Source organism: Prionailurus viverrinus, chromosome A3 (assembly GCF_022837055.1).
Source record: "Prionailurus viverrinus isolate Anna chromosome A3, UM_Priviv_1.0, whole genome shotgun sequence".
In the NCBI taxonomy this organism is placed as follows: Eukaryota; Metazoa; Chordata; class Mammalia; order Carnivora; family Felidae; genus Prionailurus; species Prionailurus viverrinus.
Window position 1 is genome coordinate 16,231,164 of NC_062563.1, and position 21,739 is coordinate 16,252,902.

General features: G+C 40.5%; 1 protein-coding gene across 1 annotated transcript; it reads left to right on the top strand.

The window, feature by feature from the left end:
- The first annotated feature begins 286 nt into the window (after positions 1–286).
- Positions 287–21,678, top strand: SERINC3 (serine incorporator 3). Its single transcript, XM_047852030.1, has 10 exons — positions 287–442; positions 6,219–6,380; positions 6,990–7,183; positions 8,533–8,612; positions 9,276–9,413; positions 11,975–12,144; positions 12,931–13,021; positions 13,828–14,008; positions 18,105–18,332; positions 18,959–21,678. Exons 1-10 carry the CDS (start codon positions 404–406, stop codon positions 19,095–19,097), a joined length of 1,422 nt encoding a protein of 473 aa, XP_047707986.1. The 5' UTR covers positions 287–403; the 3' UTR covers positions 19,098–21,678.
- The last annotated feature ends 61 nt before the right edge of the window (positions 21,679–21,739 follow it).

Genomic DNA, 21,739 nt, shown 5'->3' on the forward strand with positions numbered 1-21,739 from the left:
TCGCCCCATCTCCCACCTCAGCGCCAGGCGGCGTTAACCCCGCCTTCTCCCTTAGCTCCAGGCCGGTTTAGCCCCGCCTCCTCCCTCACCGCCGGCCGGGTTAGCCCCGCCTCCTCCCTTAGCGACGGGTCAGGTTAGCCCCGCCTCCTTCCTCCCCTCTGGCTTGGTTTAGCCCCGCCTCCCGTATACGGCCAGGTCGATTTAGCTCCGCCTTCTCCCTCTACCAATGACAGAGGCTCTCTCGGGCAGCAGCGGCTGAGGGCGGTGGGCGGGGTCGCGCAATGACGCAACTAGCGCGTTTCCGGCCTGAGAAAACGTCGCGTTTCTGGGGAGACGCCTCGACTGGCAGTTACCACCGCGCTAGAAGCTTACCGACCGGCCGCTTCCATCACCAGGCGTCACCATGGGGGCTGTGCTGGGCGTCTTCTCCCTCGCCAGCTGGGTGAGCCCAGGGTCTGATCACTCCGTTGGACGTGTAGTTTGGGGGAGGGCAACAGGGAGTCCCAGGCCCAGACTCTGTCGGTCCTTGGCCGGGAGTGGGGGGGCACAGGCCCTGGGCTGCACAGAGTATCCGGGGGCCCAAATCAAAATCCGTGATTGCCCCTGGAGATTGGGATCACGCGGCTCGCCTTCCGGGTTTGTAGGGGGAACGTAGGAGGCCAGGCCGTCATTGTTTACAATTTCGATTGCCCCGCCCCCGTGAGCCTTCAGGCCTCTGGGTTCCTATGGAGCTGGGACCTGAACCGCGGAATGACAGTTCCGGGGCGAGGGCGCTCTGCTTCTTTTCGAAATACCTTCATAAGGTGGCGTCGTTTAATTTTGGGTGGCTTAAACGATATATTTATCCCATAGCATGGATTTGCCAATGCTACAGAGTATGTGGCAGAGCTGGGATTTTAACCAAGGCCTGTATGCAGTTCTGGTGCAAAGGAAAGAAAGCCTGGTGGATTATTATTCAAAATTGGAAGCCGTGGCGTGAACATTTTGAGACCTTGTCCAAGGCATTTATCTCTGGCTTCCTGTAACATGAGGATAATCACTCCAGCGTTCCTCACCTCGAGAGCTGCTGTGAGGATAAAGTGAATAAATTGGATTGAATCACTTTGTAGGTTGTAAACGGCCTATTTTAAAAAGGAAAGTTTAGGATCTAGGGACGAGAATATGGTGAATTTCCTCATATACTTGACCCTGAGGATCATGATTCTTTAAAATCATTTTTTTGTTTCATAACTTCCCAGCTGATTTTGTTGATCAAGGACTCAATCTCAACTCATTATACTACCATTTCTTAGGGACAAAGTGTATTTTCCATTTTTTTTTTAAAGATTTTAAGTAATCTTTACACCTAGTAGAGCTCCATCTCACAACCCTGAGATCAAGAGTCACATGCTCCTCTGACTGAGCCAGCCCGGTGCCCTTCCATTCTTTAAGGCTGTTGACCTTAAATCGGAAGGGTGTTTAGTCATTTGCAGGTTCCCTGAGAGCAGCGGTCTTCCAATTTTTTGACCTTGACCCAAAACAAGAAATAAATTTTATGTAGTCGATTTAATATGCCCAATTAGACCCAAGTTTCATGAAATAAATTTTACCTTTACCATCTGCTGTACAATTTTTCTTTCACATTAAAACAAATCCTGGTTGAATTTTATGATCCACTAGTGGGTCAGGCTATTTGCAAAATAGATTTAGGAAGAAATATAGTTAAGAAGGTAATTAATTAAGGAGTGATTTGTAATTTGAAACAAAGATGTCTTTTTTTTTTTTTTTTTTTAAATCCTAACAACGTGCAACACGTTTTGGCTTTGTTGTAAAGTTAAGATTTGAATTGATGCCATCAAAGCATTTCTCTCTATAAATTGCTTTTATATTTTATTAATCCCTTTTGTTCAACAGGAATAGCAAGAAGTGCAGTGTACCAGAGAATGGAATGAGGGAAGGGAAGAATAATAGGAAATAAAGTCAGAAAGGTAGCAGGGAGCCAGCCAAATCCTGTAGATAACCCATTGTTTGGTCTTGTAGGATAATTTAAGGACTTTGGCTTTTACTCTTAAAGTGACAGAGGGATCCATTATAGAAAAGAGGAATGATGGGATCTGATCTGTGTTTTAACAAGGTGGTTGTGTGGAGAACAGATGGTAGAAAAGAAAGAGGAGAGCAATGTAAAGGAGAAAAAACGTTCTTTGCATCCTCTGTGAGGTTAGTGGTTGGGGGTCTGTGAATTAAACTGACAAAAGACAGATTAGCACAAGAAAAAAGAGCTATGTACACATGCAACACACATATACACAGGATGTTTTTCATCATTCAGTGATTAATAACTCAAAAGGGTAGTTAGAAAATATGGCTATTATATACCTAACTTAATAGGGGAGAAGAAAAGGGCTTTTATAGGATAGGTTTCTTTTTTTTTTTTTTTTTTCAACGTTTATTTATTTTTGGAACAGAGAGAGACAGAGCATGAACGGGGGAGGGGCAGAGAGAGAAGGAGACACAGAATCGGAAACAGGTTCCAGGCTCTGAGCCATCAGCCCAGAGCCTGATGCGGGGCTCGAACTCACGGACCGCGAGATCGTGACCTGGCTGAAGTCAGACGCTTAACCGACTGCGCCACCCAGGCGCCCCTAGGATAGGTTTCTTTAGAGAAGACAGGTGGGTTTTTAGAACAAACAGGAGATAAGGAAGTTTGTGATAATACTTGTTTGTGTAGGTGCAGAGGTCTTTTGTCTTCTTCATGGCCATAAAACTCTTGGAGAGAGAGTTTATGGCAGCTTCATATCCTAGAAGTTGCTGCTTTTAGTTAGATGAAGAAAGCTCCAAGAAGGCTTTTTCCCCTTTCTGTTGAATCTCAAATGTCTTCATCTTAAAATAACCTATACCAACTCTGGCTTCTGAATGGGTCACTTCAGCAGTGAGACAGGAGCCATTGCAATTAATCCAGGTGAGTGATGATAGTAGTGGCTCAGACCAACATGATAGTTAAGGATGCTAAGAAGTGATCAGATTCTGGATATAGGGGCACCTGGGTGGCTCCATCGGTTAAGCGTCTGACCCTCAATTCAGCTCAGGTCATGATCTCACGGTTCATGAGTTCCAGTTCATGAGTTTCAGCCCTGCGTTGGGCTCTGTGCTGACAGTGCAGAGCCTGCTTGGGATATTCTCTCTCTCTCTCTCTCTCTCTCTCTCTCTCTCTCTCTCAAAATAAATAAATAAAAACTAAAAAAAAAAAAAAAAAAGATTCTGGATATATATTCTGAGGATAAAGCTGATGTGCTCACAGATTGGGTGATGGTTTTGGAAAAAAAAGAAGGCATCAAGGATGACTCCACGGTTTTTGGCCTGAGTAACAGGAAGAGTAGAGTTGTCATATACCGAGATAGGGAAATGATAATAACAGTAGGACAGCTTTGTTCCACAGATTGAGTACCTACTGTGTAAAGATACAGGAGACAAACAGTAGGTGGTCCCTCCTAAAGGTACTTAAAGTCTCCTGATATTTATAAACAAGTAAGTAGGTATGTTAGTTTGCTAGGGCTCGATAACAAAATACCACAAACTAGGCGGCTTAAGCAACAGAAATTTATTGTCTCTCTGTTTCTGGAGGCTAGAAGTCTGAGATTAAGGTGTCGACAGGGTTGGCTCCTTCTGAGGGTGATGAGAGAGAATCTATTCCATGCCTTTTTCCCAGCTCCGGGTGGTTTGTATCAGTCTTTGATATTCCTTGGCTTGTAGATCTCTGCCTTCGTCTTGAGTTGGTATTCTTCCCATGCTGCATGTCTGTGCTCAAATTCTCCTTTTTATGACACTAATCATGTTTAATTAGGTGCCCACTCTTCTCCAGCATAACATCATTTTAGCTAATTACATCTGCAGTGACTCTGTTTCCAAATTAGGTCACATTCTCCAGTACTGGGGATCAGGACTTCGACATACTAATTTGACACAGTTCAACCCATAACAAACAGTAGGCAGTTATTATGAGAGTATTTTATGGGCCAGAAAGTAAATAACTACAGAGAGTCAGGAGTGTGTGGATGCAGACAAAATAAACCTGAAGTGATTAGTGTCGTTGTTGACTGTAAAACCTCTGTTCCAGTCGCTGGCTAGCTACAGACCTCTGGGTCTTTTGGCCCAGATTATAGTTAAGAATTGGATACTGAATATGGGTGATCAATTTCCCATGGTTGTTGTGGTAACAAATGTTAATGGCTACTGTGATACTATTGAGCCCCTGCTGTGTCAGGCATTATGCTACTTACTGGATATTCCTGATACTAGCTCATTCTTCACACAGTAACTGTTTGGGTAGGTGGTGTTAATGCCCATTTTTACAGATGAGAAAACTGGGCTTTTAAGAAGCTTAACGTCTTGCTCCAGATCACACAAAACCATGATAAAGGCCACGCAAGGTACCATCTATAAAAAGTAAAGACTGGGACCATACTGTGAGACCAGCATCCTCTACAATTTTTATTTTTTTAACGTTTATTTACTTTTGAGACAGAGAGAGTCAGAGCATGAACGGGGGAGGGTCAGAGAGAGAGAGGGAGACACAGAATCTGGAACAGGCTCCAGGCTCTGACCTGTCAGCACAGAGCCCGACGCAGGGCTCGAACTCACGAGCCATGAGATCATGACCTGAGCCGAAGTTGGACGCTTAACCGACTGAGCCACCCAGGCGCCCTGCATCCTCTACAATTTACATCTCCTGCTTCTGCTGATGATTCTGACTTTAGCCTGCCCTTGTGATGTGACTTAATGTCACCTGTGAAAGCAATTCAAGCACTTTCCTAATTAAGCCTACATAAAAATGACTCAAATTATGCCTTCCTCTGGAATGCTCACCAGAGATCCAGGTTACTTTTCTTTTTTTCAATTGAGGTAAAATTCACAGAATATAAAACTAACCATTTTAAAGTGTGTAATTTTGTGGTATTTAGTACATTCACAGTGTTGTACTGTCATCACATCTGTCTAGTGTAGAACATTTTCCTTCCCCAAAGGAGAAGCTCAATTCTCATTAAGAAGTCATTCCCCATTTCTTCACACACACCCCCCCCCCCACCCCCATCCAGCCTCTGGAAACTAATGCTTTCCATCTCTGGATTTATTTATTCCAGATATTTCAGATAAATGAAATACAGTATGTGACCTTTTGTGTCTGGCTTCTTTCACTTAGCATGATGTTTTCTAGGTTCACCCATGTCGTACCATATATCAGTACTTCGTTCATTTTTATGACTAATATTCCATTGTGTGGATATACCACGTTTTATGTATCCATTCATCAGTTGATAGACATTGGGTTGTTTCTGCCTTTGGCAACTGTAAATAGTGCTGCTTTGAACATTCATGTACAGGCTTTTGTTTGAATACCTGTTTCGGTTCTTTTGGGTATCTATTTAGGACTGGAATTGCTGGGTCAAATGGTGATTCTGTAAGGACTCTCCAGGTTACTCTCGAAAGGAGCTAAATGGCTTTTGCTAACCTTATTTACGATGATTTCCATGTAATGTTGCTTTATGTTATAACACCAGATTTGGTAACTAGGTTCCTTAAATAGCAAGTGGAGGTAGGTTTTTATTTTTCTCAGTATTTAAAAAAAAATTTTTTTTAACGTTTATTCATTTTTGAGAGAGAGAGAGAGAGAGGAGGAGCACAAGTTGGTGGGGGGGTGGTGATGGGAGAGAGAGGGAGACACGGAACCCAAAGCAGGCTCCAGGCTCTGAGCTGTCAGCACAGAGCCCGACATAGGGCCTGAACTCACGAACTGTGAAATCATGACCTGAGTCGAAGTCGGATGCTCAACCGACTGAGCCACCCAGGCGCCCCTATTCTTCTCAGTATTAATATATACTGTTTTTCAATAAAGTATACTCTCTGTGTGAATATAACTAACATATACTGGGCTCCTTCCATGTTTTAGGCCTGTGTTGAGTACTCATTTCATATAGCAATGTGTGGGGGAGGAAGATTCTGTTATTGAGTCTATTTTACAGAGGGAGAAATAAGCTTAGCTTATGTAACTTGCTGAAGTAGAGTGACAGAAATAATATTGACTCCAGAATCCGTGCTTTAATCACTTCCTCCTCCCAGCTATAACTATCTCAGGTAAAGCTGTGAAAACCTGGCCGAACTCCTCATATTCTGCTCTGTGACACTTACGACACGAAGAGGTCCACTGAAAGAGGTCTCACGTGGCTGTGGTGTGCTTGTCGCAGGTTCCGTGCCTTTGCAGTGGTGCGTCATGTCTGCTGTGTAGCTGCTGCCCCAATAGTAAGAATTCCACGGTGACCCGCCTCATCTACGCCTTCATTCTCTTCCTGGGTGCTGCTGTGTCCTGTATCATGCTGACAGAAGGGATGGAGTCTCAGCTGAAGAAGGTAAGGAGAAGTAACAGTGGCCTTAATGTGCTGGTTATTTGTATTATTTTTACAGTTGGCACAATTTTAGTTGTGATTAACGTCCCAACTTTTCACCATTGTAAAACTCAGTCAAGTTCATTGTAATTGTTGGGTTTTTAAATTACTTTTGGGTATAGTCAAGACATAGACTATGAAAGGGTTAGTCCTTTTCCAGAAATAAAGGTTGTCAGAATGAACATCTTCAGAGTCTCGTGTCACAACTCAGAGAAAGATATTAAAAGAGTGACACGAAAACATTATCTTTCCATGTATGTTTCAGATTTAAACATTTACCTAGACTCGACCTTCACCTGTGGAAGGAGTCAGTTGCCATGAAAATTTGTGGCAAAATGGGAGATAACCTCATCAATAAGAAAAGAGCACTTCACTTTTATTTGCAAAATACAAGTTGTTTCTACTGTTTGGTGATAAGGTTGCAAGTGAATTGGAAGGCAAAAAGTGAAGTCCCACAGGACAGTCTTGCAGTTGTTGAAGCAGTCAGTTTTAGAAATCGAGGCTTTTTTGTGATGGGATAGAATCTTCGTTTAAATGTGGATATTGCCATAACATTGCAATTGCTTTTTCCAGATCCCTGGATTCTGTGAAGGGGGGTTTAAAATCAAGGTGGCTGATATAAAGGCAGATCAAGATTGCGACGTGCTGGTTGGTTATAAAGCTGTATATCGGATCAACTTTGCCTTGGCCATCTTTTTCTTTGTCTTCTCTCTGCTCATGTTAAAAGTAAAAACAAGTAAAGATCCCAGAGCAGCAGTACACAATGGGTATGTACAATTTATTTTATTATTTACTTGCTATATTATGGCATGGATCCTCCTGTTGAGCAGTTAATGTTGCTATCCGGATGGAAGCAGTAGAGTGTATGAATCGGTGGTCCACATATATTTTTGATCTGTTTCTGACCTATTGTACATGTGAGGTTGTTTCAGTGTTATTTCCAGTTGGAGCTCTGTAGCACAGAGAGGGTAGAGGGGATGAGGAAAATCTTGTCCTTTCTTTTAATACCTTTGTTTCAGGTTCCTAGATTTTTATCAAACACCTGTGAAAACAGTTCACACACTGTGCTAGGCACTGCACACACACAGACACATACACTTTTTATTGTTAAAAGAGAAAAATGTACCTGATATATTAAACAGTATACAGAAAAATAAACTGGATCACTGATTTACACATCTGTCGTTTTCCATTCCTGACTGCCCTCAGTTCCTCTTAGTTTCAAGTAATTCTTTTTTTTTTTTAATTTATTCATTTTGAGAGAGAGTGAGAATGCACAAGTGGGGGAGGAGCAGAGAGAGAGAGAGAAACAGAGAAAATCCCAAGTAGGCCCCACACTTGTCAGCACAGAGCCCAAAGTGGGACTCGAACCCTGGACTGCAAGATCATGACCTGAGCCGAAATCAAGATTCAGATGCTTAAACCAACTGAGCCACCCAGCCGTCCCGGTTTCAAATAATTCTTATTTGAAGACTGAAATTTCTGTAAACTTTATATGTATCATAATCCCCTTTTTATAGATGCAGTAACTGAACTTCAGAGAGAGTGGAGTGTCTGAGATTTCTGAGCCAGTGAGAGTTAGAGGTAGGATTGAAACTCAGGTCTGTCCAGCTCCAAAGCCTGATTCTTTTCACTCTGCCATACAAGGCAGTCTTTAAAGATCATGAACTGAAAGCCAGCTTTGGTCCTGGCTTTGCCAGTGATGAACTGTGTGATTGTGGGCACAAGGCACTTAGGTCCTGTATTGTGAAAGAAGGATTAGATGATAACTTTTTCCTAGATCCAATAATTAGTTGCTTCATATTTAGCTAACATTGTTAGTTTAGAATGCCCCAGAATTCTAGAAAAATTCCTATCTTTAATTGCTAAATGTAGGGAAATTCTTAAGTTATGTGTTTTTCTCTTACATCTATGAGTGATTTGTTCTCTGGGCTAATGTTTGTCTTTAAATTGTATGAAAGATTGAGTGAAACAGCTTCATATCAAATGAAGGGATAAGCCCAGACAATCATGTTGGAAATGCTGAGTCTTTATTTTTGCATTTCAGAAATTCACTTTTCTCAGCATAAGAGCAAAAATTAACATTTCATAAATGTACTTTTTTATATTTTAATAGGTTTTGGTTCTTCAAAATTGCTGCCATCGTTGGTATCATGGTTGGCTCTTTCTACATCCCTGGGGGCCATTTTGCCACAGGTATGCTACTAAGGGGGTTAATTATAATATACACAGACTCTACAAATGATGGAGTTTAAGCTACATTTTCATTACTGGTTTTGCAGAACTGGCAATTGAATGAAGTGGTATTCAACTATGTGACTCAGTACTAATATTAAGGTCGTAATTAATTGTATAAACCCAGGAGGCATTCAGCCCACTTCTCAGCTGGAACCATATTTTGCCAGTATCTTAATATAGCTTACCTTCTCACTTGGCAGTACTAAGTTAATCAGAGAGCTTGTCAACATAGGGACCTGTAGGAACTCATATGTGCTCATATCCCTGTCTTAATCTGCTTTCTTACCATAACATCAAGTGACTTCTGTGGATTTCCACTGCGATTTTTTTTTTTTTTCCCTTGTAAAATAAAGGAAAATGCTTATTGTACCATTTGGAATGTCAGATCCCAGGCTGCCCTTGGCACAAGCTAGAACAAGTTTTAAAAGGTCTGAAACCCAACAAAACACTTCTCAGAGAATGCCTTTGAGTTTGGATTTGGAATAATTTTGCTGTGCTGCTGGAGACAGAATATTCTTTACCACCTCTTACTTGAATTGAAATTGTTTTAAAATGTTGGGCAGTGATATTCTGAAATGTTACTCCTGTGGTTAAGAATACCTTTGTTCTTTTGCTTTGTAGCCTGGTTTGTTGTTGGCATGGTAGGGGCCTTTTTGTTCATCCTCATCCAGCTAGTGCTGTTGGTAGACTTTGCTCACTCTGTGAATGAATCATGGGTAAATCGAATGGAAGAAGGAAATCCAAGGTGTTGGTATGCTGGTAAGTATCTGAACTCACCTATAAGAGCCATACTGCATTATGCTACATTAAACACAATGTACGTTAGACACTATTAACTATAGAGAACCAACTGAGGGTTGCTGGAGGGGAGGTAGGTGGGGGAATGTGCTAAATGGAGGCAGGCATTAAGGAGAGCACTTGTGTTGAGCACTGGGTATTGTATGTAAATGATGAATCACTAAATTCTACTACTAGAATTACCATATATGTTGTTATCATATATTGTCATACATGTTAATAACTAGAATTTAAATAAAAACTTGAAACAAAAAAATAAATAGGATGTGCAGTAAAAATCTTTATTGATTTAAATGTATAAACTTCCAAATGAGAGCTGACTTTTTAAAAACTACAGTTTTCCAGTTGAGTCCGTTCTTTTTTTTTTTTTTTTAAATTTTTTAACATTTATTTATTTTTGAGAGACAGAGAGAGGCAGAGCATGAGCAGGGGAGGGAGAGAGAGAGAGAGAGAGAGAGAGATACAGAATCTGAAGCAGGCTCCAGGCTCCGAGCTGTTTGTTAGCACAGAGCCCGACGCAGGGCTCGAACTCAAGAACTGTGAGACTATGACCCGAGCTGAAGTCGGAGGCTTAATCGACTGAGCCACCCAGGCGCCCCAAGTCAGTTCTGAATTGCATACATTACTAGAAGGAGGAAGCACAGATAACATAAATCGTTGGCTTCTCTCAATTCATTTATTTTGAGATTTATAATGTAACTAGATGTGTTTAGATAAAGGAAAACAGTTGTATATAGTGATGTAGTTTTGGTTTTGATTTCCTTGTTGCCATAGACAGGGGATTCAGGTGGGTTATACATAGGGGTCATCTGCCCACATCCCTCAGGCAGATAGAAGTGAACAGTCCTTACTGCTTTATTCAGAATATGACTCACACCCCTTGTAAAAGCTTTCTGGTAGAAAAAGGGCACTTAAAATTTCTAGGGTAGAAATAGGATATACAGCTTGTAACAATGGGGTGGGAGTTGAGTTCTCTCCTTACTAGGGGCAGTGACCCAGCATACCTCATTTAAAAAAAATAAATGGACCAGGACCCAGCTCCCGCCCCTCCACCCATTATAAAAGTAATAGTGAGGCACCTGGGTGGCTCAGCCGGTTAAGCGTCTGACTTGGGCTCAGGTCATGATCTCACAGTTCGCAGGTTTGAGCCCCACATCAGGCTCTGTGCTGACAGCACAGATTCTGTGTCTCCCTCTCTCTCTGCCCCTCCCCCAGTCACACTCTGTCTCTCTCTCAAAAATAAAATAAACACTAAAAAAATAAAAAGTAATAGCTGCTCTGTGTCAAGAACTCGGAAAACCAAAAATCACAAAAGAAAACATTCCCCCATAATCCAACTCTTCAGTAATTAATACTCACTGTTAACATATTAGTCTGTGTCTTTCCAGACTTTTTTTTTTTTTTTTAAGTTTATTTATTTATTTTGAGAGAGAGGGAGAGAGAGAATCCCAAGTGTGCTCCATGCTGTCAGTGCAGAGGCCAGCACGGGCCTCAATCTCATGAACCAGTCTCACGAATCATGAGATCATGACCTGAGTCGAGATCAAGAGTCAGACACTTAACCAACTGAACCCCCCAGGTGCCCCTGTATTTACTTCCATTTTTTATAATTCATTTGGACTCACTCAACTTTAGAAGAATTTGATAATGAGCTGAGCATTTGCCATACTTTGGAGTAACTAAAAAGTAGAGAAATCTTGTATGTTCTTATGGAAAAACATTAGGAACTATGCTAATAATTTAATATACATTATCATTTGATAGTAATATATACATCATTTAATTTTAAACATGCAAAATCCATGGAGATTATGATAAATGGAAACTAATTTTCTCAAATAAGTCTGCTGTGAATTAAGTATAAGTTAATTGAGCTCAATGTTGCTATAGTTGGTCTGAGCATACTGTTACTCTGTCATGTTTTCTAATTTTCAGAGTTACACAGCTAATTGTTGATTGTCCATGTGAACAGAAAGGAATATTATTTTAGGTACTTAAAAACAGCAAATATACCACTTTCCCACAATGATGTGGTCTCACAGTGACAGGAAACAGGTTTATGTGGCAGTAGCTGCAGAGGACAAACATCATAAAAGATGCCTGTCCATTGTTTTCTGCTAACACCATCCCTGGCATCTAGCTTACTGGACCTCAGCCAGTTTGACGGCCCAGAAGTTTTGTAGGTTCCTAAGAAAGGCTTGTAATGAACATTACTTTGCATACAGTTGGAGTTTACTCTAGCTGGAATGATCACATGTCTGGTTTTTCAACCCATGGAATTAAGTAAGGTAGTCTAGGAAGTGAATTCAGTTGCTTGGTGGATTTTTGAATTTAACATTGAGCTGCCTCTAATGCTGTCTGAAACATCAGCCTTGGGTCTCCTGTAATTTTCCTGTAAGATGTTGACCACCCTAACAATAAAATAATGTGTCTTTATTTTTATATGGAGTAGAAGACAATTGGTCTTCATTAGAAAAGTTTGTTACAATCACGAGCATTCATGTTGGCTTCCCTTTTTCTAGCTTTACTCTCCGTCACAAGCATCTGTTACATCCTGTCAGTCGTGTTTGTCGGGTTATTCTATGCATACTACACCAAACCGGATGGCTGCACGGAGAACAAGTTCTTCATTAGTATTAATTTGGTCCTTTGCGTTGTGGTTTCTGTTATATCCATCCACCCAAAAATTCAGGTATGGTCTTCTGCTTCATCCTCCTGTGACAGATTTTTAATTGATGCTAAACTTTAACTGACATAATCTTTTATGTGAGTTTATGTTTAAGATTATGTACTTAAATATTTTCCCATATTATGATAAAGTCTTTATAATTATAACTTAGTAACTGTAAAGTGTGCCATTGAGTGAATAATTTCCCTGTCATTTAAAAAAAAAACAAAAAAAACCCTAGGTAACCTGAAAATTTATAGCTCTTATAAAATACTTTACATCGTGAGTGATTCTTAGGAAACCTTAGCCAAGATATTAAACTAGAAAATCATTGCTTTTAGTATTTAAAAATAAAACTCAAGTGTGCAAGTTTCACCATTTAAAAACCATACTTAAAAAATTCGTAGAGTTGTAGATGAGAAATATGAAAAGAATATGAGACATCGCCTCTCCTTTCAAAAATGAAAAAGCTGAAGTTGCAGAGAGATGATGGATCACCTGGTAGCTAGTTAGGCCAGAGCTAAGCTTAGATTCTCCTACACCAAGGGACTAGTAAATCAAGCCCCTGTGGGATATACAGGAATTCCAGGACTATGAAATCCCTTGAGAACCAATAGTACATGGTTCCTCTTTCTCGGTTCTTTTTCAGGCTAACTCAGACTGACAGGTTACCTTTCATCTTTCAGCTGTCAAGTAGAATCAGCAGGTTCTCAGTTAATAGTATTTCAGGGGAGCCTAGGGAAATCCACTGGGTTTTAGGAAGTCAGCCCTTGCAGTTCCTGTGGCATTGTTTTCTTTTTGATTTCACAGGAACACCAGCCTCGTTCTGGTCTCTTGCAGTCCTCTCTCATCACCCTGTACACCATGTACCTCACCTGGTCAGCCATGTCCAATGAACCTGGTAAGGGAATGTCGATAGCACATTCATTTGATGAGAAGAAAGTAGGAAATTACTCTTGGCAGGTGCAAAACTAGAGGTAGAGCAAACATTAAACAGGCGAACAAACAAAAAAGTTCACTCCAACGTACAGTGTTAACTATGATGCAGATACTTACATTTCAAGTTTTATTCTTCATGTCTGTTCTTAGCTGTTCATAGCTGATAGCCTGAAGGACCACAGTCCTTTATACAGTCTAAGCTTTTCCCTGAACTTAGACTAAGTCAGACTAGTTAAGAGATGGACAAGGCAACATTGTTTTGGCCCTCTGTAGCATTTTTTAATTGAATTTCACTTTGGTGTTAAGGCTCTAGAAGAAATGACTGTGAGAAATCTCCTTTGCATTGTGTCTCACTCAATAGGGTATTCTGTGGACTTGTTTTAAAGGAAAACAGTTACTGCAGACCTTCCAATGATGACTCAACTTATTGTTTTTGTACTCCTATTTAACTATGTAAAAACAAAACTAGGGAAAAATTCCTGGCGCTTAAAGCCTTTGTAAAACTATAGACGCAAAAAGATTTGCCAGTAAACTTCAAAATCCGTAAAATGAAGATTGACATTTATGAAATTTGACAAATATTTTGTTGCATCTTTTTTTCTAAAACTAAGTCACTGATTGCAACACAAATATGTCTAAGTTTCCAGGTTCTTTTAAGTATAGCAGTCTCATGCTATACATCATGACTGAATAAATGTGTGAGCATATCCCTCAAATCGTTTCCTGGAACAAGAAGAGTTCTAAGGATAATAAATTTTCCATTTTCAGATCGTTCCTGCAACCCTGGCCTGTTCAGCATTGTTACACACATGACCGCACCAACTTTGGCTCCTGGAAATTCAACTGCTGTGGTCCCTACCTCTGGTCCACCCTCAAAGAGTGGGCATCATCTGGATCTAGAGAATTTTATTGGGCTGACAGGCTTTGTTCTCTGCCTTTTGTATTCTAGGTAAGCTAAAAAGTACTTGGGACAAGATTCTTAGGACAGTTAATAATAGAGCAAAGAAAGCTATTTTCTTTTCAAAAAGCAGTGTGAGGAATTAAAAACAACAATTTAACTCTTCTTTATGGGAAGCCCTTGACTTGCCTCAGTTACCCAGCCATGGATATTTCTTAAAGCCCAGTAAATTATCTCATCAAATAATTCCTTCCAAACTGACATAGAGATACCTTCTCTTTAACTAGAGGATAAAGTCTTCATCTGACCCTAGATCAACTAGAGTAATGGCTCTGGTTGATATTTTTTTGTAAGAAAATCTTTATTTCCTGATCATTGTAAAAAACATAAACAATTACAGAGGTGCCTGGGTGGCAGTTAAGTCAGTTAAGTGTCTGACTCTGGATCTCAGGTCATGATCTCACAGCTTGTGAGTTCGAGCCCTAAGTCGGGCTCTGCACTGTCAGCGCAGAGCCTGCCTGGGTTTCTGTCCCTCCCTCTCTCTGCCTAACCCTCTCCCTCTCCCTTTCTCCCTCACCCCAACCCCCCCACCCCCATGCGTGCACGCACACTCTCTCTCTCTCAAAATAAATAAACTTAAAAAAAACCCCAAAACTACAGAATTCTGTTACAGCTAATTTTAAAGTCTCTAGTTAGTCCAAGAGCTCAGATATAACCTATTTTAGCACTTTGCACTCCTATATATGTAACATTGGAATAAGCAAATGTATAGATAAAAGGTGATTCATTTCTTACCCATTTTTATTGGTATTTTCTGCATAATAGCATATGTTATTTTAATAATTAAAAATATGAGGTAAAAATGGGCAAGGATATATTTATGTAAATTGACAAGTGAGAAAAGTATAAAGTGGAGAATGAAAGTATCCTCACTCCAAATTTACCTCTTCCATGGTTAACATTATATGGTACATAATAGTTCACACTTTTCCCCTTTGCTTATACTTAAGTGTCTGTCAATCTATTTGTATCTGTAGAAATATACACAATTTTATGTATAGTTATATACATGATATCACTTGATAAATAATAACTTAAAATCAATTAGGAATGTACCATATAAATCCATGTAGTATTCTCAGATATGAACTTTGTTGTTATAATTTGGACAGCTTTCCACATTTTGTGTAGATTTATCTTTTTTTTTTTTTTTTTTTTTGATGCTTGCTTAAAATACGGATTGGCACACTATAGCCCTTGTGCTGGCTGCCTGTTCTTGCGAATAAAGTTGTATGGGAACACAGCTGTGCTCATGTGTTTGTTATATTGTCTGATCTTTTTTGTTTGTTTTGCTTTTGGCCTAACGTGTTGTGTATTGCTTTTGAGATATAATTTCCATACTATAAAATTCACCCTTTTAAATTATACTACTCAGGTTTTTAGTCTATTCACAGGATTGTGCAACCATCACCACAATCAGTTTTAGAACATTTTATTTTGCCAAAAAGAAACCATGCTCATTAGCAGTCACCTTTCTATTCCCTCCCTCTCCAGTCCTTGGCAGAAATCAATCTCCTTTTGTCTCTGTAAATTTGCTTATTCCAATGTTTCATATATATGGAATCATAAAATACATGGTCTTTTGTGACTGTTTTTTTTACTTAGTATAATGTCTTCAAGGTTCATCCATGTTATGACATATCAGTACTTAATTCCTTTTTATTGTTGGAAATAATACTCTGTTGTGTGCATATATACCACATTTTGTTTATCCTTTATCAGTTGATGGACGTTTTGGGGTTGTTTCCACTGTGGGACTAGCATGAATAATGCTGCTATGAACATATGTGTGCAAGTTTTTTGTGTGGATGTACCCTTTAAATTTTCTAGGATACATACCTAGTTGTAGAATGGCCGGGCTGCCAAAGTATTGTCTAAAGTGGCTACATCATGTTACAGTCCCAGCAGCAATGTATGAGTCTTCCAGTTTCATCAGTTCTTAATCAAAATACTGTAATTGTCTTTTTTTTGTTGTAGCCATTCTAGAGGATGTGAAGTGGCATTCCATTACGGTTTTGATTTGTGTTTTCCCGGCAACTAATGGTATTGAGCATTCTTTTCATGTGCTTGTTAGCCATTTGTATATCCTGAAGAAATGTCTGTTTAGATCTTTTGCCTACTCTTAAATTGGGTTATTTGTCTTTTTATTGTTTTTATATATGACTTGAGTAAGGGGTCCAGCTTCATTCCGTCATGTGTGGGTATCTACTTGGCTCAGCACCCTTTGTTGAAAAGACCATTCTTTCCAACATTGAGTTGTCTTGGTATCCTTGTCAAAAATCCATTGACCATAAATGTAATGGTTTAGTTCTGGACTTGTAATTCTGTTTCATCGATCTGTGTATCTATCCTTATTCTAGTACCACACGGTTTTGATTACTGTAGCTTTGTACTAAGTTCTGAAATCAGGAAGCGTGAGTCCTCCAAATTTGTTCTTTTTCAAGATTGTTTTGAATATTCTGAATTCCTTGCATTTCTATGTAAGTTTTAGGTTTAGCTTGTCAGTTTAATTGAGATTTAAATAAGGATTGCATTGAATCTGTTCGTCAACTTGGGGAGTATTACTGTCTCAACACTATTAAGGCTTCTAGTTTATAACATAGGATGTTTCATTTAAGTCTTCAGTTTCTTATCAGTGGTTTAGAGTTATTGGCATACAAGTCTTAAACATTTTTTTTTGCATTTCTAAGTATTATAAGTTCGATTTTTTTTAATTTAAAAAATTTTTTAATGTTTATTTTTGAGAGAGAGAGAGAGAGAGAGAGAGCGTGAGTGTGAGTGGGGGAGGGGTAGAGAGAAGAAACACAGAATCTGAAGCAGGCTCCAGGCTCTGAGCTGTCAGCACAGAGCCTGATGCAGGGCTCAAACTCACAAGCCATGAAATCATGACCTGAACTGAAGTTGGACGCTTAACCAGCTGAGCTACCCAGATGCCCCATAGGGAGATTGTCTTCTTAATTTGTCTTTTAGGTTGTTCATTGTTAATGTATAGACATAGAATTGTTATATATTGATCTTGTGTCCTGCAAGATTATTTATTGATTCTAATAGTATGTGTATTCCTTAAGGTTTTCCACGTACAAGGTCAAGTTATCTGCAAGTAGAGATCATTTTACTGCTTTTCCAATCAGGATGCCTTTTATCTTTTTCTTGCCTAATTACTCTGACTCGAACCTCCAGTACCATGCTGAATAGAAATGGGGACAGTAGACTACCTGTCTTGTTCCTGATCTTAGCAGGGCAGCTTTTAGTCTTTCACTATTAAGCATGTCTGCTCTGGGTTTTTCATAGATGGATGCCCTTTATCAGTTTGAGGAAGTTCTCTATTCCTAGGTTGAGTGTTTTTATCAGGAAAAGGCATTATTAGATTTTAATCAAATGCTCTTCCTATGTCTGTTGAGATGATTGTGTGGTTCTTGTCCTTCAGTTGTATGTACTTTTTTTTTTTTTATTCAGTCATTTAACACACTTACAGTTAGCATCTGCTGTTAGAAACGCAGAGATGACTACGGTCGTTGTTGTTGAGGAGTTCTAGGACTAGCAAGAAAGACAGGCATGGTAAGTGCTACAGCAGAGGGAAGCATAAGGAGCTGTGGGATTTTAACCCAGCCTGGTGATGAACTGATGTCAGGGAAGGCTTTCTAGAAGATGTGGCATATAGAGAATTGAAGGATAAGTAAGTTAGCTGGGAGAAGGTTTGTGGGTGGTGTATTCCAAGCATAGAAGAGGCACTTGTGAAGTCATGGAAGCAGACATTGAGAGCATAGTGAAAACTCCTAAGCAGTTAAGCCATCAAGTAGTAACTGATAAAAGTACTCTCTTTTTTTTTTTAAGATTTTATTTTTAAGTGATCCCTACGTTGAATGTGGGTCTTGAACTCACAACCCTGAGATCAAGAGTCGCGTGCTCTACTGAGTAAGCCAGCCAGGTGCCCCCACCCCTGCTGTCTTGTGATGACCGGTAGCCCTCCAGAAGGCCTTCAGTCCCCAAATAGTAGTTCAGGAATAACCGTCATGTATATAGGCCAATGGCAGCAATTCACCTCCTAGCCCCTTTCCGATTTGTCTTCTTTTGGATCACTTTCCAGCATCCGCACTTCCAACAATAGCCAAGTAAGTAAGCTGACCTTGTCAGGAAGTGACAGCGTGATCCTCCGTGATACAACCACCAATGGTGGCAGTGATGAAGAAGATGGACAGCCTCGGCGGGCTGTGGACAATGAGAAAGAAGGAGTGCAGTACAGCTACTTCTTATTCCACTTCATGCTCTCCTTGGCTTCCTTGTACATCATGATGACCCTGACCAGTTGGTACAGGTAGGAGGCACAGACTAACCAGGTGGAAGACCACTTGGCCCCCTTGAAAATCTCCATCCATTGCTTGACCCCAGAACCCCCTTGTCTTGCCCATATCATGAAGTTGTGTTCAGTGCTCTTTTCTGAAGTGCCTTTGAGTTTTTCTCCTATTGGATTTAAAATCCAGTTGGAGTTCTTACAGTACAAATCATGGAGACCCCTTCCAGACTTGAGTTACTTGAGAGAGAAAATCATGACATAAAGCAGCCTGACCCATCTTTGTTTACTAATTTTCCTCTATGTGTGGCCATATAGAGTATTCTGGTCAAAGTAATGATGTGATACAGAAGGCAAGTTTGAGGGATGCCATTTCAATGTAGACTTTTGCCAATATCTAGAATAGCTAGACGTTCCTAAAGAACTTTGCCCAGGGGATACGGTAGTCAGAGTTCTTCGTGCTAGCAAGAAGATAAAAGCTCTTTGAGAGGCAGAGTCCCCTGCTTATAAAAAAGTAATAATAGCAGCTTTCTCAAGTTCCTCCTAGAACCTTACTAGAGAGTAGTGTCAGCCTCCTCCTTGGCTTTGGCCAGGGGGCTGCTGGATACTGATAACAGGCTCCTTTACTTGACTCTCTTCTGTTTTCTTAGTCCCGATGCAAAGTTCCAGAGCATGACCAGCAAGTGGCCAGCCGTGTGGGTCAAGATCAGCTCCAGCTGGGTCTGCCTCCTCCTTTATGTCTGGACCCTTGTGGCTCCACTCGTCCTCACCAATCGTGACTTCAGCTGAGCCTCTGAGAATTCATAAAGGTCTGCTTTGCTGAAAGCCCATATCTATTTTACTTTTGCTTCAACTAAAATATTAAGTGAACAGTTTGCAAATTTGACTATATCCAGGTTTGTATCAGAGGGCAAGATAGAGTAATGCTTGATGCAGGATCTGAACTTTTCATTTATATGTATATTATGTTTATTTGTAAGGATATATCGCAAAGGGAACATTTTGTGTTTTAAAGTGAACCACAGCTGTGCTGTGAAGAGTTCTTTATTGAGACCTATAGGATCCTACAACTTTGATTTAAAATGTAAGAAAAATGTTGGATATTTGAGGCCAATCGTTAATATATTTCTATTGCAGTATCCTTAAAAAGCAAAAAACGAACACAAAAACCACCATTTCTATGACGGGTTTCCTCTGTGAAGTCTTTACTTGTGTGATGCAAACACTCTGTTCGGTCCTTAAACCCCTACTATGTGTAGCATCATAGTACTTGGGGAGGAGTGTGTGTGTGGGTCCTTCCCCAGAAGAGCAGGGTGGCTGATGTGACTACTGCTTCTACAGCTTGAGTTTGTTCAATTCGTGTTTTACACTACAGCATTGATGCTGCGCGATTATAGCTTTGCCAGAAGTGCTTTCCATAAGCGCTTTGTAGGTTTGGTTAAAATGAAGATTCACTTGGGAAAACAGTGCGACTTTAGGTCAATGTACTTATCTTGTTATATGAGTATGTAAAAGTAAATGCATGTGAATTTATTATATTTGCACTATAAAGTTATTTGATTAAAATGGAGACTTAAGCTTTGAAGGATCCCCCCCCCCCCCTTTTTTTACAGCTTTTATGAGTTAGCAGCCATCCTATATTTTTTAGACCTATATGGGCAGTCGGGTTTATCAAGCATTGAGCAGAATGTGCCTGTCCCTTCTAAAACGTAAGGTCTGGCTAGTAAGTAAAGGCTTGAACTCATCCAAAAATTGTACTAATAATCTTCCCTGGATAAGACACTTGCATAGATGAGAGGCAAGGCAGGCGGGCACCGTCAGGAAACTTCTTCAGGAGAGGTAGCACACAAGGAGGTAGAATAGAACGGTCTGTTCCGTACCAGGCTCTGTCAGGTTCGAGGATACAACTTTACTCGTGACAGACACCAGCTCTGCCATCTTGGACTTAAAGTTTAGAGGAGGGTGAAAATGAGCTGACAGGTGTACAGCATGGTGTGATTAGTGCTGTGATTGAGGAATTGCGGAGAACCCAAAGGAGAGGTGCCTGGGGTGATGGGGGGGGGGGGGGGGGGTTGTCCTGGTAGGCTTCCTGGAAGAAGTGGCATCTAGGCCAGGGATTGTTAGGAGCTAGCTGAGAGAGAATTGGGGAAGTGGGCTGGCATTGCCGAGGGGTAGACAGAACTGCACGTCAAAAGCAGGGAGATGAAAACCCATTCGGTAAGGCTGGAATGGGGAGAAGAGGCAGGGATTGGGTCATGAAGGGGTTCGCAACCCACACTGAAGAGTTTGAACCTTACATTGAGAGCAGCAGGGAGCATATTCATAGTGACGTAAACAAATGGTCTTCAGTCACTGCGGCTGACGCGTAGAGAAGGTATTTAGAGATGAGACCGGGGCAGGCCATGGACCATTTGAAACAGAGGAGTGAAAATGAGGATGGGGAGAAATTGATAGCTGAGCTACTCAGTAATTAAAATTTTAAAACTGGCAATTGATTAGATACAGGGAGAGGCAGATTCTGGAGTGATGCTGGTTTCAATCATCTGAGTCCGTGGGGTTCCATTTATATGGTGAGAGACAAGAACAGGAACAAATTGTACCAGAAGGCTGGAGTTGGTCCCTTAAGAATGGCTAAGAACATGGGCTTGGAAGTCAGACTGTTGGGGTTTGTATCCAGCTTTGCCATTTCTGTCTGTCAAACTGGGCAGCTAATATTTATTGAGTACATACTATGCTTTATGACCTTGGGCCGGTGACTATCTGTGTGACTCTGTCTGAGCCTCAGCATTTTCCTCGTTTGAATAAAAAATAGTACCTAGTACATAAGATTGTTTAAAAGTGTAAAGTTACTCTGCAAAGTGCTCAGTGCATTGTAAACACTCGAGTGGTAGCTGCTGGTCTGGCTGTGGGCTAAAATGAGACTAGACAGCATTCGCAGGTGGGAGGTGTTCAGCCACGGTCTGACGGAGGCCAGATTTAAGGTGTTCTTACAGAACTAAACAGGTAGGACACAAAGGGCACCATCTCAGTTGGGATGGAGGTTGGGGGATGGGGTAGGGAAGCAGCACTTGCCAGGAATTGTTGGAACCACCATGTTTCAAAAGAGTGCTTTATATCAAGGTATAGAGATAGAGTAGCAAGGGAGTTGGGGGGCAAAAAGGGGGGGTTTAGCCCTTTGCTTTGCCAGTGTAAAGCAGACACCCCACTTTTCCTTAATAGCAAGGATAGCCAGATTAAGACCTTTAAAGGTCCCGAACGTCAAAAACATGACGGTGTAACATCCCCCACCTTATGTAATGCAAAATAAAGCAATACTAAATTGTAAAATAAGTGTAACAGAGTCCAATAAAGTTCTTATTTTTTCTCATGATGATAACTTTGATATTAATTTGAAATAACAAATTTCCTTTGAAAATTAGGGAGCAGTATCC

Excerpts from the sequence above, each read along its gene's own strand:
- SERINC3 (XM_047852030.1), top strand. The coding sequence starts at position 404 with ATGGGGGCTGTGCTGGGCGTCTTCTCCCTCGCCAGCTGG. Across the intron at positions 6,381-6,989 it reads TGGAGTCTCAGCTGAAGAAG|ATCCCTGGATTCTGTGAAGG; the intron begins GTAAGGAGAAGT and ends TGCTTTTTCCAG. Across the intron at positions 9,414-11,974 it reads TCCAAGGTGTTGGTATGCTG|CTTTACTCTCCGTCACAAGC; the intron begins GTAAGTATCTGA and ends CCCTTTTTCTAG.